The sequence below is a fragment of the Microtus ochrogaster genome (genome assembly GCF_000317375.1).
Source record: "Microtus ochrogaster isolate Prairie Vole_2 chromosome 6 unlocalized genomic scaffold, MicOch1.0 chr6_random_2, whole genome shotgun sequence".
Lineage (NCBI taxonomy): Eukaryota > Metazoa > Chordata > Mammalia > Rodentia > Cricetidae > Microtus > Microtus ochrogaster.
In genome coordinates, this window is record NW_004949095.1 from 5,531,541 (window position 1) to 5,543,768 (window position 12,228).

At 46.6% G+C, this 12,228-nt stretch overlaps 1 protein-coding gene across 8 annotated transcripts in view; it reads left to right on the forward strand.

Moving 5' to 3' along the window:
* Positions 1–11,427: 11,427 nt before the first annotated feature.
* Abl2 (ABL proto-oncogene 2, non-receptor tyrosine kinase) overlaps positions 11,428–12,228 on the forward strand; it is an 83,724-nt gene continuing 82,923 nt past the window's right edge. For 7 of the 8 annotated variants that reach the window (XM_005363910.2, XM_005363914.2, XM_005363911.2 and 4 more), the window contains exon 1: positions 11,428–11,855. In XM_005363910.2, coding sequence (XP_005363967.1) covers positions 11,699–11,855 — 157 coding nt within the window. In that variant the 5' untranslated portion in view covers positions 11,428–11,698. Of the gene's footprint in view, positions 11,856–12,124; positions 12,209–12,228 lie in introns of those variants that run through there. The other variant, XM_026787603.1, reaches the window with a different exon arrangement.

The following is a 12,228-nucleotide window of genomic DNA, read 5'->3' on the forward strand; positions in this document are numbered from 1 at the left end:
AAGTGGCCGCTTTTTTAAAGGGAGAGAGACCACGCCCCAATGGGCTGGTATCTCAGTGGCTATAGGCTGGAGGAGCGGAAGGACCTCCTGCAACACTTACCCTTTGGGAGGAATGGATAAGGGGTAGGTGGGGGGCGGGAGGAGGGAGAACTGTGGTTGGAATGTAAAATGAAATAAAAAACAAATTAATTGGAAAAACGACATGCCTCACAATAATGCAACAACAAGAGACTGCTAACTGAGGTGGAAACTTCAACCTGAGACAATGGGGGGAAGGAGAGGGTTGCAGGCAGCCATGACAGAAGGAACATCATTTATGTTGGGTTCAACTGACACAAAAAATAGTGCTGCCTTTAGCCTCTATTTTTAAAGGATTTATTAATTTTTATGTTATGTATATATATGTATATATAATGTATATATATATATATATGCTTTGCCTGTATGTATGTATATGTGCATCATCCTTGGATGTCAGGAGATGTTAGATCCCATAAATGATATGGGATATATGGATAATTGGGAGTCACCAGATCAGTGCTGGGAACCAAACTTGGGTATTGTATGAGACCACTTGTTCATTTCCCAGCCACCTAGACTCCCAAAATAATCACTCAGAAACTATATTATTTGAATTACTGTTCGGCTAATCACTTAAGTGTATTTCTGGCTAACTCATATCCTAAACTAACCCACCTCCATTAATCTGTGTATTGCCATGTGGCTGTAGCTTGCTGGGCAAAGTTCCATCGGGCGTGTTGATCTCCGGTGGGGTTACATGACTCTCTTCAACTCCACCTTCTTTCTCCCAGCATTCAGTTTAGTTTCCCCTGCCTAGCTCTACTCTGTCTTATCAAGCCAAGCTAGTTTCTTTATTAGCCAATGGTATTCACAGCAAACAGAGGGGAATCTCACATCACTTGGGTCCTCTAGAAAAGCAGCCAGTATTCTTAATCACTGGGCTATCTCTCCAGACAAGGGTTAGTGTGTTTGTTTGTTTTTGAGATCTCTATGAATTCTGCATCTTGGGTACCAATGTCAAATGGGATGGCTACATCTTGATTTTACAAATATTGCTATTGATGACAAGAGACACTCAGATTTGCTGGATTTATCAGGACATAATAAAGTGGCCCAATGGGCACATGTCTAATCCCAGCTATGGGGGATAGATAAAATCCTGAGTGAATGAGTGAGCGTGTATTGTTGACATGTGCACAGCCATGTCAGGGACTCCAATACGGTACAGGTTCCCCCAGTGAGGCTCAGGGGGCCAGCAAAGCCTTCCTCTGGTCCAAGTACAATGGACCCATATGTGCAAAAATCAGCAACTGCAGCTTCCTCATCCCAGATGTCCACAACCTGAGACCACTCCCCTACAGTGATCTCCTACTGAGACTAGCTAACCTCTCTTCTCATGCTATGCAGAAAAATGTTCTGAGTTTCCAGGTGTTATCCATCACAGCAGCTCAGCCCACCCATTCCCACCTTTTCTGTATGTGCATCTATCATTTCTTCAGTATTAGTCATCTCTTTGTTACCAAGTCACTGCAATCAGGTTTCCAGCACAAAGCTCTGCAGGACAGAGCCTCTAGCACCAGGAAGACTAAGGCAAGAGTGCTGGTGTCAATTCTAGGCTATATAGTGACTTCTACGCCAGTGTGGGATCCTGAGAGGTCAGGACTTCAATATCTGAATAGAGAGGGGGCCATGATTCAGATCATAGCAAGAAGTCTTAGAGAAGAGAGCTCAGACTGTCCAACTAACTGATAGTAGCCTTTGGTGTAGGAGGTCCTTCTGCATTTGTGTTGATTCCATTGGTTGAATAAAGAAGCTGCCTTGGCCTTTTAATAGGGCAGCCCTTAGGTGGGTGGAGTAAACAGAACAGAATTCTGGGAGGAAGAAAGCAGGGTCAGAGAGCAGCCATGGAGCCAGCTGCCAGGTCAGACATGCTGAATCTTTCCTGGCAAGCCACGGCCTCTTGGTGACATACAGATCATTAGAAATGGGTTGAATCAAGATGTGAGAGTTAGCCAATAAGAGGCTAGAGATAATGGGCCAGGCAGCAATTTAATTAATACAGATCTCTGTGTGGTTATTTTGGGGGTTAAGCTAGCGGAACTGCCGGGAGCCAGGCAACTGGAACGCGGCTTTCTCCTCATTACTACAGCTTTGTTTGCCAGATACATGAATGGGCCACCATGTCCCTTTCTGCTTCAGCTTTGTTTGCCAGATACATGAATGGGCCACCATGTCCCTTTCTGCTCAGCTGACCCTTCAGATACATGAATGGGCCATCATGTCCCTTTCTGCTCAGCTGACCCTTCAGATACATGAATGGGCCACCATGTCCCTTTCTGCTCAGCTGACCCTTCAGCAAAATTGTGCAGAAATAACCAAATTTAGATACCAGAACTGTCTAGTCAATCCACAGGAAAAAACAAAGTACTAAGTTAGTGTTGTTTTTTTTTTTAAAGCAAATTTGCATGGCTTAGTTCAGGCTGGCTTTGAACTCACTATTGTGCTGGGGATGGCCTTGAACTCCTGATCCTCCTATCTCTACCCCCCAAGTTCTGGGGTTATAGATGTGGATACCATTCCCAAGGATTCATTGTTGTTTTGAGCCATCTTTTAACAGATGGTTGGTTATGCAACAAAGGGTTACTGAAACAACTCCACCTCACATAAATTCCAGTCCAGGCCTGAGCCCATTACACTGCACTTGATGATAGGTTACATGTAAAATGGATCGGTTAGTCAGCTCTTTCATTATTACCATTGAGAGGGAAGCAAGTACTAATTTATCAATTTAAAATGAATAGACATTGCTACTGGTAACATCTGTGTAGCACTTTGCCAATTGTTTGAAACAGTCTCTTAATAATTTATAAGGTTTTTTAATCAGAGAAATATTGAATGATAGACTCTTGGGGCTAATCGGAACAACAGGAGGTCACTCACTCCATCTTTCCACCTTCAAAGAGAATGACTGATTCTCTCCCAGCCAGATGGAATTCTTCATCTCCTTCCTTCTCTGCTTCCCCCTCGTTATTGTCAAAACAACTTTTATAAAGTATTGATCTAGAAGCAGACTGTGTTTGGCATTCTGTAGGCCATTAAAGATTCAATACAACCATGCAGAGGAAGCAAAGTTAAAGTCGCAAGGACTGCATGCGAAGGCAGCTTTGGAGAAACACTGTACTTATGATAACAGCGTTTCTCCCTTTCCATTTGTCCACACAAATGTTTTCAGAACTGGTGGATGAATATAAGCAGAGGGCTGGGGAGACGGCTCAGCGGGTAAGACTGCAAACTACTCTTCCACGGGACAGGAGTTCATTTCCCAGCACCCACCTCGGGTGGCTCACACCTGCCTGTAATTCCAGCTTCGAGCCATCATGCTCTCTTCTGGCATCCAAGGGCACCCATACTCATGCACACACACCCACACAAACACAGCCACAGACACACACAAACACCCCCCCACACACAAACGCACACTCATGCATAAACGAGAGTGAAAAAGAAAATGTTATTTTTTTTAAAGAATAACACGCACAAAACATATCATAAACAGCTAAACATGCTAGCATATGCATGTAAGCAATGAAAAAGAGATTGTGAGATTGGAGACAGTGTCCCAGTCTTTCAAGGACTGTCGTGTAGAAGAAAGACCAAGATTTGCTCTGTGCAGCTGGAGGGCAGAACCAGGACCAGGAGTGAGGAAGTAGAAGTTGCAAGTGGGCTCTCCTCTCCTCTGTTAGAGTCCATGCTGGTCCTGAATCACGATATAGCAGATGATGACCTTAAACTCCTATTTTCCTGCCTCTCCCTCCTTGGTACTGGGATTACAGGTGCATGCGGCACTTGGTGTATGAGATACAATGGATCGAAGCCAGGGCTTTGACCACACCAGGCAAGCCCTCTACCAATGGAATTATATCCCCAGACCTCAAGTGAGTATGCTTTTTTATTTTTATTTATTTTATTTTTTATTTTTGGGTTTTTGAGACAGGGTTTGGGGCTGGAACTAGCTCTTGTAGACCAGGCTGGCCTCAAACTCACAGAGATCCACCTGCCTCTGCCTCCTGAGTGCTGGGATTAAAGGTGTGTGCCACCACTGCCCGATGCTTCATTTTATCAGGGACAACATTAGATAACCATAGCCCTTCAAAATAAATGGATTTCCTCACTGGAATTACTATAGGAGAGTTTCCATACTAACTGAGAAGACCTCCAATACTGTCTGCAACCCTACGACACTGAGCTGCATGCCAAATATTAAATATAATGGGGGATGGATTTGACCAAAACACATAATATGTATATATGACGTTCTCAAATAAGAAATTAATCATATTTGAGATGCAGATGAAAACAAGTTAATTTTATAGGCAAGGAATCGTTAGCAGTTTTATTTCCCAGGAAACCCTTAGGTCTCTGTTGATTTCTGAGGGTTTCTAATGGTGGAGGCAGGATCTGCTTAGTCTTTTGAGTAGTAAAAGGGGGAGGGGCACTCAGGACCACACTGGGAGAATACGATCATTACAAAGTCATAGTACAGAGGAGACATGCGAGAATTAGGTCGGCTGGATAAAGCATGAGTGCCTGCTGTAGGCGAGGGAGGGGTGGGAGGAGTAGGGTCTGGAGACTGCTAGGTGACTATAACCCAAGGAGTCTAAAAAACTTTGAAATGGATCATGAAATTTTAGACATTTTATGTAACAAAGGGGAGGAAGAGTATAGCCTAAGCCTGAGAAAGTTTATTTAAATTTTTTTTTTTTTTTTTTTGAGACAGGTTTTCTCTGTGTAGCCCTGGCTGTCCTGGGATTCACTCTGTAGACCAGGTTGGCTTCGAACTCAGAGATCCACCTGCCTCTGCCTCCCCAGTGCTGAGAGTAAAGGTATATGCCAACACTGCAGGGTTTAATGGTTTTATATTGTGTGTGTGTGTGTGCGTGTGTGTGTGTGTGTGTGCGTGTGCGTGTGTGTGTGTGTGTGTGTGTGTGCGCGTGTGAGTCAGAGGACGACTTTTGGGAATTGGTTGTCTTCTTTTATCATCTGAGTCCTGGATATTGAACTCTGTCTTAAGACTTGGCAACATGTGTCCTTACACACTGAGCCACAGAGAGTTCGTGTTTAGTGAACTGGTGGGGGCTAAAGCTAAGGACCTGGGTGGGGTCAGGGCAGGAGGAGGTAAAGTAGTAGCAAAATCCAGCAGAGAAATCACCTGAACCTACAGTAACAGTGTCCCACATAGCAATGTGAATTAAAGTCCCAGAAAATAGTCACTCCTACATTAAAGAGTTTACAAGGCTAATCGATTAGAACTTCATGATTATAATGCCGGGCCAGCTCTCCAGTACCCTTGCTTACATCTCCGTGTATCAGGCAAAACCTTTGGAATGTACTAACTTAGCTGACTACAGTTTTGTGTCCTACCCCTTTCCCATGTGTCATTGCCCCCCTCCAGCTAAGAACATCATCAGTTAGCATCTGAAACCTAAAGCAGAGACTTTTCCACTTTGCTACAGCCTGCCTACATGATGTTTCTGTCAACATACTTCTAAAGTACCTTGAACTATGATTTTCTGTGTTCTGTAACTATGAAGATTTCATGAAACCACTTCCACATTAACCATGTTATTTGGGGCAACCTGAAGCTATGTTGCTGGGCCACAGTCACTCATCACTGGCTTCCTCTCGGAGTGAGAGCTGTGATTTGCATTGACAGCACTGTCCATCCATCTAGATGTAGAGAAAAGGAGGACACGGGAGCTCCTATGAAAACTGTAACTATGACAAGAGCTTGGAAATGTAGACCCATGAGGTGAGAGGTCAGGGAAGCTGGCTCAGTGCAGCGCACAATGGCTATCTGCGCTCTATGTGCTACCATAAAGTTCGCGAGCTTCGGGCAAGGGGCTGGAGGTTGAAAGACACAAAGACTCACACAGAAACAGACAGACAGAAACACGGACCTCTAAGTCACTGATAAGAAGCCCTTTATTCAATAGCACACTGGAGGCTTATATACCCAACAGTCAGGTGGGCAAACAGGTGAAAACCTTCCATCTTCTGATCCTCAAGGCCAACGCAACATGTGCTCGTGAAGCAGAGCTGGTAAACAACTTTGACACAGCTTTCAGTAACTCAAATCAGAAGGAAAGTAAAGATCTCTATCAGGGAAAAGCAGCTGGAGGCCAGGACTCCAAATGGTCCCAACAGCTCAGCAGTTCCTGCTTTTGCCAGGTGGTAAGGCTGTGATGAGGATGGCAAGGGTGCTGAGCAGCAAGTCTTTCGGCTAAGGCTGCTCTGGGCCACTGTGCACCATGCCTGCCTTCCCTTCCTCTTCTACCTTTCATCTCATTCTCTTTCTTCTCTTCCCCTTGCCCCTCTGCACCTCCTTTGCGATCATATCAGGGTCTTACACATAATAGTTGAGCACTCTACACGGCACTCGGGACTATGCACACCTCTAACTCTTGTCTAGAACTCCCAGTCACCTTCAGCTCAGGTAGCGATGATACTAGGAACTGTTTTAACCGTGGAACTGTGATGCATCTACTCAGCAGAATGAACTGTGAGAGGTATTTTTTGGCACTTAGCTAACCAGTCCCTTCCTAGTCTATTCTCTGCCTTTCATTCTGAATTCTCAAAGCTCTCCTTTCATTCTGGAAACAGGAGAGTAGTAAACATTGCAAGATCAGGGATGTGGCCTAAGTCTAACCTCACAGAATATCTCATTGATCCAAATAGGATCTTAGGGATCAATAGGGGTGGACACAGCAGCACCCACCTGCAAATCCCAGCACCTGGGAGACCGAGGAAGCAGGAGAATGGAGACTCCCAGGCCAACCAGAGCCAACAAACAATCAAACAAAAGAGCTGTGGTAGCAGGACTGTAATCACAGTGCTTAGGAGGCAGAGGCTGAGGAGAGCTGAGTTTGAGGTCAGCCTGGGCTATAGAGAAGAGGCCATGTCTCAAACCAGAGAAAGACGGGAAGCCAGAAAGCCTATGAGAGAGGGGAGAGGAGCAGGCCTTAATGGGGGTAAGGGGGAGTAAAATACACACGATATTAAAGAAGTGGGGAGGGAGGGGAAAACTGGAATCTAAAAGTTAAAGGGGTGATGGAGGCAAGAGAGTGGGGGGAGAAGAGGAAATATAATGAAGCTTGGAGTGGTTTGCTTGCCTTTAATCTCAGCTCTGGGGAGGCACAGGTCAAACTCTGTGAGTTTGAGTCCAGCCTGACCTACATAGTGAATTCCAGGACAGCCAAGGCTACATAGTGAAACCCTGTCCAAAATATAAATAAAAAATAGGGGTTTGAACACAATACCCTGCATGGGTGGACAATGCTTCTCTCAAGACATGGGCTAATAAGGGAAAATCTCAGTGCCAGGTGTTGACACACTTCCCTATAAATTATTGGTCTTGAAGTCTTTTTGAAACTCCCTAAACAACAGACAACTGTTATTGCTTCTTTTTGTTCTGTTTTTTTTTAAAGATATCCCCTTGATCATTTATTTATTGTGTGTGTGAATATGTCATAGGGCACATGTAGAGGTCAGAGGACAATTTGAGGGTGTTGTCTCTCTTTCCATGTGTGTCCCAGGCATTGAACTCAGATTAAACTTGGTAGCAAGTGCCTTTACCTGCTGGCCCAACTCACCAAGCTCTGCCATTGCTCTTTTTTTTTTTTAAAAAATATTTATTTATTTATTATGTATACAATATTCTGTCTGTGTGTCTGCCTGCAGGCCAGCAGAGGGCATCAGATCTCATTTCAGATGGTTGTGAGCCATCATGTGGTTGCTGGGAATTGAACTCAGGACCTTTGGAAGAACAGGCAATGCTCTTAACCGCTGAGCCATCTCTCCAGCCCTCTGCCATTGCTCTTAATTGCCCACCATGACTAGATAGTATGATCCTTTTGCTGAAGACACCCTGCACTTTGGTTGCAGGACGTAGAGAATTCAATCTGGGATTGGTTGGGAGACTTCCTCCCCACAGGCTAGCATTCATAGCACTGAAAGGCTCTGTGTAGACCACAGAGTAAGACAGCAGTGTTCTTACCAATTGCTGGACCAATTGCTACAACACGTACTTGCCAGACAAGATGTGCCCACTGGTGCAATAGTGGCATAACTGTTATGGGGCTATTGAAGTGATTTTTTAATTGGATCTGAGGCCTGTTCTACAGGAGGGAGTTCATGCCTGGTACGGTTAATCTTGGCTGAGAAGTTTACAGGCCTTAGTGGGGGATTATTACTATTATAAACTATTGCTTTGCTTAATGTTTAGCTTGTCAAATCACCTTCTAAATATTTATATTTATATTCACAGATTTGGGTTGCTCTTAACCTTGGTCATATCTGGACATGACTTGGCCATTGTCCTTCTGGACACACAGCCGCTGTACTTATCTCCACAAGACCTGTATAAGATCGAGCCAGTCAAATTCCAGCATGGGTAGAAGAGGTACTCATAAGACCCTGCTTCTAGCTGGAAGTTATTAATAGTTGGTGGCTGCTGGGGAGGGAGGGTAGTTTTTCTTTGGAGATATGCCCATTGGTAGATCGGTTGTTCATACTCAAGGACAGGAGGAGTTGAAGGGCAGAAAAGTGAGGGAATATGATCAAAATACATTGTGTACATATATCAAGTACTCAAGAAACAAAAAAATTATATTAAAAAATATCCCAAAAGGAAACCACAGAATTAGTGTTTGGAGAATCTATATGCAAATGGACTCTTCAGGATCATTTTGTTGCTGTTTTTGTATAATTGATTTTTGCTTGTGTGAGACAAGGTCTCCCATACCTGCAGTTTGCCTTGAACTTCTGATTCTTCTTTCTCTGTCTCATATTTTTTGTGGTAAGAGTATATATTTATATGAGACTTCTTTGTTTTGTTTTTATAAGACAGGGTCTTTTTATGTAGTTCTGGCTATCTTGAAACTCACTATGTAGAACAGGCTGGCCTAGAACTCACAGACTGCCTCTGCCTGAGTGCTGTGCCAGCCACCATGGCTGGAAAAACCTTTTACACCAAACAGTCTTTTCTTTTTCTCAGTCCTCTCTCCTTCATTCCCTCCTCCCTCCTTTTTCTTGCTTGCTTGCTTGCTTGTTGTTAAGCAAGGTTTCACTATCTAGCCCAGGCTAGCTTGATCTCTAGTCTCAACCTCCAGAGTTTCTAGGGTTACAGGCATACCACTACCCTTGTGCTGCCAGAGCCAAGTTTTGAGCTTAAGCCTTCTAATTTCAGGGTCCCTGCCCTTAGCCACAGCACCATTCTACACAGCAATTACTGCCCATCAATCATGAATTAGCAGAGAAGCCAAGCTGTTGTCACCAAATTGAAATTCCCTGGGTAAATAAAAACTAAACAGAAAAACAAATTCTATTCCTATGATCATATTTATGCTTTGTGAATTAATTTTTTTTCGTAGTTGCAACCATTTTGTGACTTAAAAGAAAAAAAAAAGAAACGATTTTGAGACCGCGTTTTGCTATGCCACACAGGCTGGTCTCATTCAAATTCATGCAATCTCCCTGCTTCAGCTCTCTTAGCATTGGAAATACCACATGGGAAGGCAAATATCCACCATGGCGTGTGTGTGCGTGTGTGTGTGTGTGTATGTGTGTGTGTGATTTATTTTTTGACAGGATCTTACTATGCAGTTACTCTGACCTTGAACTTGTGATCCTCCTGCCTCTGGACTGTTAGTTACAATAGCAAGGGCACACCGTAACTCCCAGAAAAAAAATATTTTAAATATAAGAAATCTTTGATATAAATGAAAACTCATATTGTATCCAATGCTAAAGTATAGTGCTTCTTTTCCTATGATAGCTAAATTCAGTGCTGACCACACACTGGGTGGCAATGGAATAATTTAATAGTATTCTTAATGTGCATGCATGTGTGTGCGCGCATGTGTTTATGTGGGGGTTCACAAGACAACTTTGCCAGGTCTTACCTTATGTGCTTTGCTAAGACAGGCTCCCTTAGGCACTGCACACATATGCCAGGCTAGCTGGCCTGTGGGTTTCTGGAGACACTCCCATCTCTGTCTCCCACCTTCTTGTAGACAAACTGGGGTCACAGAGCTTGGGCTAGTGCATCCGGCTTCTATGGCCAGTAGCTTTTTGTATGAGTTCTGGGGCTCCAAGTCCAGGTGGTCAGGCTTGTTGTACAAAGTACGTTTCTAACACTAACCCATCTTTCCCCAGCCCCTAAAGCTCTTAGAATAGTGAGTGTATCAAAATCAGCTGGAGGTTGGGTGTGTTGTTCAGTGGTAGCACCCTTGCCTGGAGCGCCAGGCCCCGAGTTTGAGTCTCGTCAACACACAACTGTGGCCTTGTACGGTTCTACAAAAAGAGATGTAGGGTAGAACTGCACCTATTTGGCCAACTCTTCCTGCTGTGGTCTTCCCCACTCTTCCCAATGGCTCCGGTCCTCATGCAAAATTTCAAGTGTTATGTCCAGAAACAAAGCCTTTTCAAAACAAAACTAACAAGGAAGTCCAGGGAATAGCAGGAAATAAGCATCATAGAGTCTTCGAGGATTAAAAAAAGCAACAACTGGCTCAACATTAAATGACGGAACACACAGTGGGGCGGGATGGCGAGACAATTGTACACAGGGTTTATGTCAATAGAAACCATTTCTCTTCTGCTCCGGTCACTTTTTAGACACCAGAAGGCTAAAGATGAGTAAGTTCTGACTCAGAAACGAGGTCAAAGCGATTATTTTTTCCTTGTCAACAAAGGAGGGCCTGACCTCGTGCACAGTGAGGAAAACACGCCTGTGGGGAGATTAGTTTTACTGTTGAGTGTTTAAAGCAAACAAACACACGCGGTTAGGCAGATGGCAGAAGAGTTCAAGAGCTATCCATGTCATACAAGGAGTTTGGGCTATAACTGCTTTGCCAATAACACCGCAAAGTGCACCCAACCTAGGCGAATGCAATTTGACATCAAGAAATAATCCGCCAAATTAAAATTAAGCTAACCCTGCCCGGTAATTTTGTACCCATTTGAAACTTCACTCTAGGCCTGCTGCTGTGTGAAGCGCTCCTCATTTGAACGGCAGCGAAGCACCGGGATTCATGAGCCTCAGCTGCTTGCCGCTGAGCTGTGCACGTGGTGGGTTCTCAACCTCCTCTGACTTGACAGTTGGAGGTGGGTCAGGGAAGACTGGGGATTCATACACCCCCAAGGGAGTTGGTGTGTGGAGTCGGACGTGGGCGATCGTCCGCACCGGCGGGTTCGGACCCGGACGCCCGGCGCAGCGAAGCACCCGAGGGCCCCCGAGAGCTTCGGAGGAACGGTGGGCCCTAGCTTCTACCCAGCGGGGCGCGGCGCGAGGCGGGGCCACCAGGAGCTCCGCCCTCCGAGTAGCGGAGGTGCCTGGCGAGAGGGGGCGGGAGACGCTCTGTCCCACGCTCGCCCTGTGCTCGGTGGTTTAAAGATGGCGGCGGCGGCTGGGGTGCGGAGCCGCCGGAGGGGGAGGGAGAAGGAGAGTCTGTGAGTCGCAGGGAGGCAGCGCGGCGGCGGCTGTAAGGAGTCGTCGTGGGCCCGGGGGGGCCTGAGCTTGGGCTGGAGAGGCCGGAGCGGCGCCAGGAGCTCCGAGGCCGGAGCAGAGGAGGAATGTGAGCAGGGGTCGGCGGGGGCGCGGGAGTACGCTAGCGGCGGGATGGGGCAGCAGGTGGGCCGCGTCGGGGAGGCTCCCGGGCTCCAGCAGCCGCAGCCGCGCGGGATCCGGGGCAGCAGCGCAGCCAGGCCCTCGGGCCGCAGGCGGGACCCGGCGGGGCGTACCGCAGACACCGGCTTCAACGTCTTCACCCAGCACGGTGAGTGTGTCCGGAGCGGGCGGAGGGCGTTAGGTGGGGGCCGGAGATGGGGTGGGGTAGGGGCGAGGTGAGAGGCGGACGGGTAGCCCTCGGGGGGCCAGGGCTGGAGGGGTGCCCGCCAGTGGGGGCGGAATCTGCTGCCATCTGGGCCAGTCACGGGAGGCGAGGCACACCCCTCCCCCCGCCCGGCTCGGCTCTCCAGCCTGGCTGGCAGCGTCTGGGGGCGGCGGCGGCAGCAGAGAGAGCAAGCAGGGGTCTTAGGGACCTAGGCTAGACTGTCTGCTGTCCTGGGACTGGACGGGGCGAGTGTGGAACGCGGGATGGTGTCCCTAGGGAGGGAAGAATGAAGGCAGGTATGAATTCAGGTTCTGGA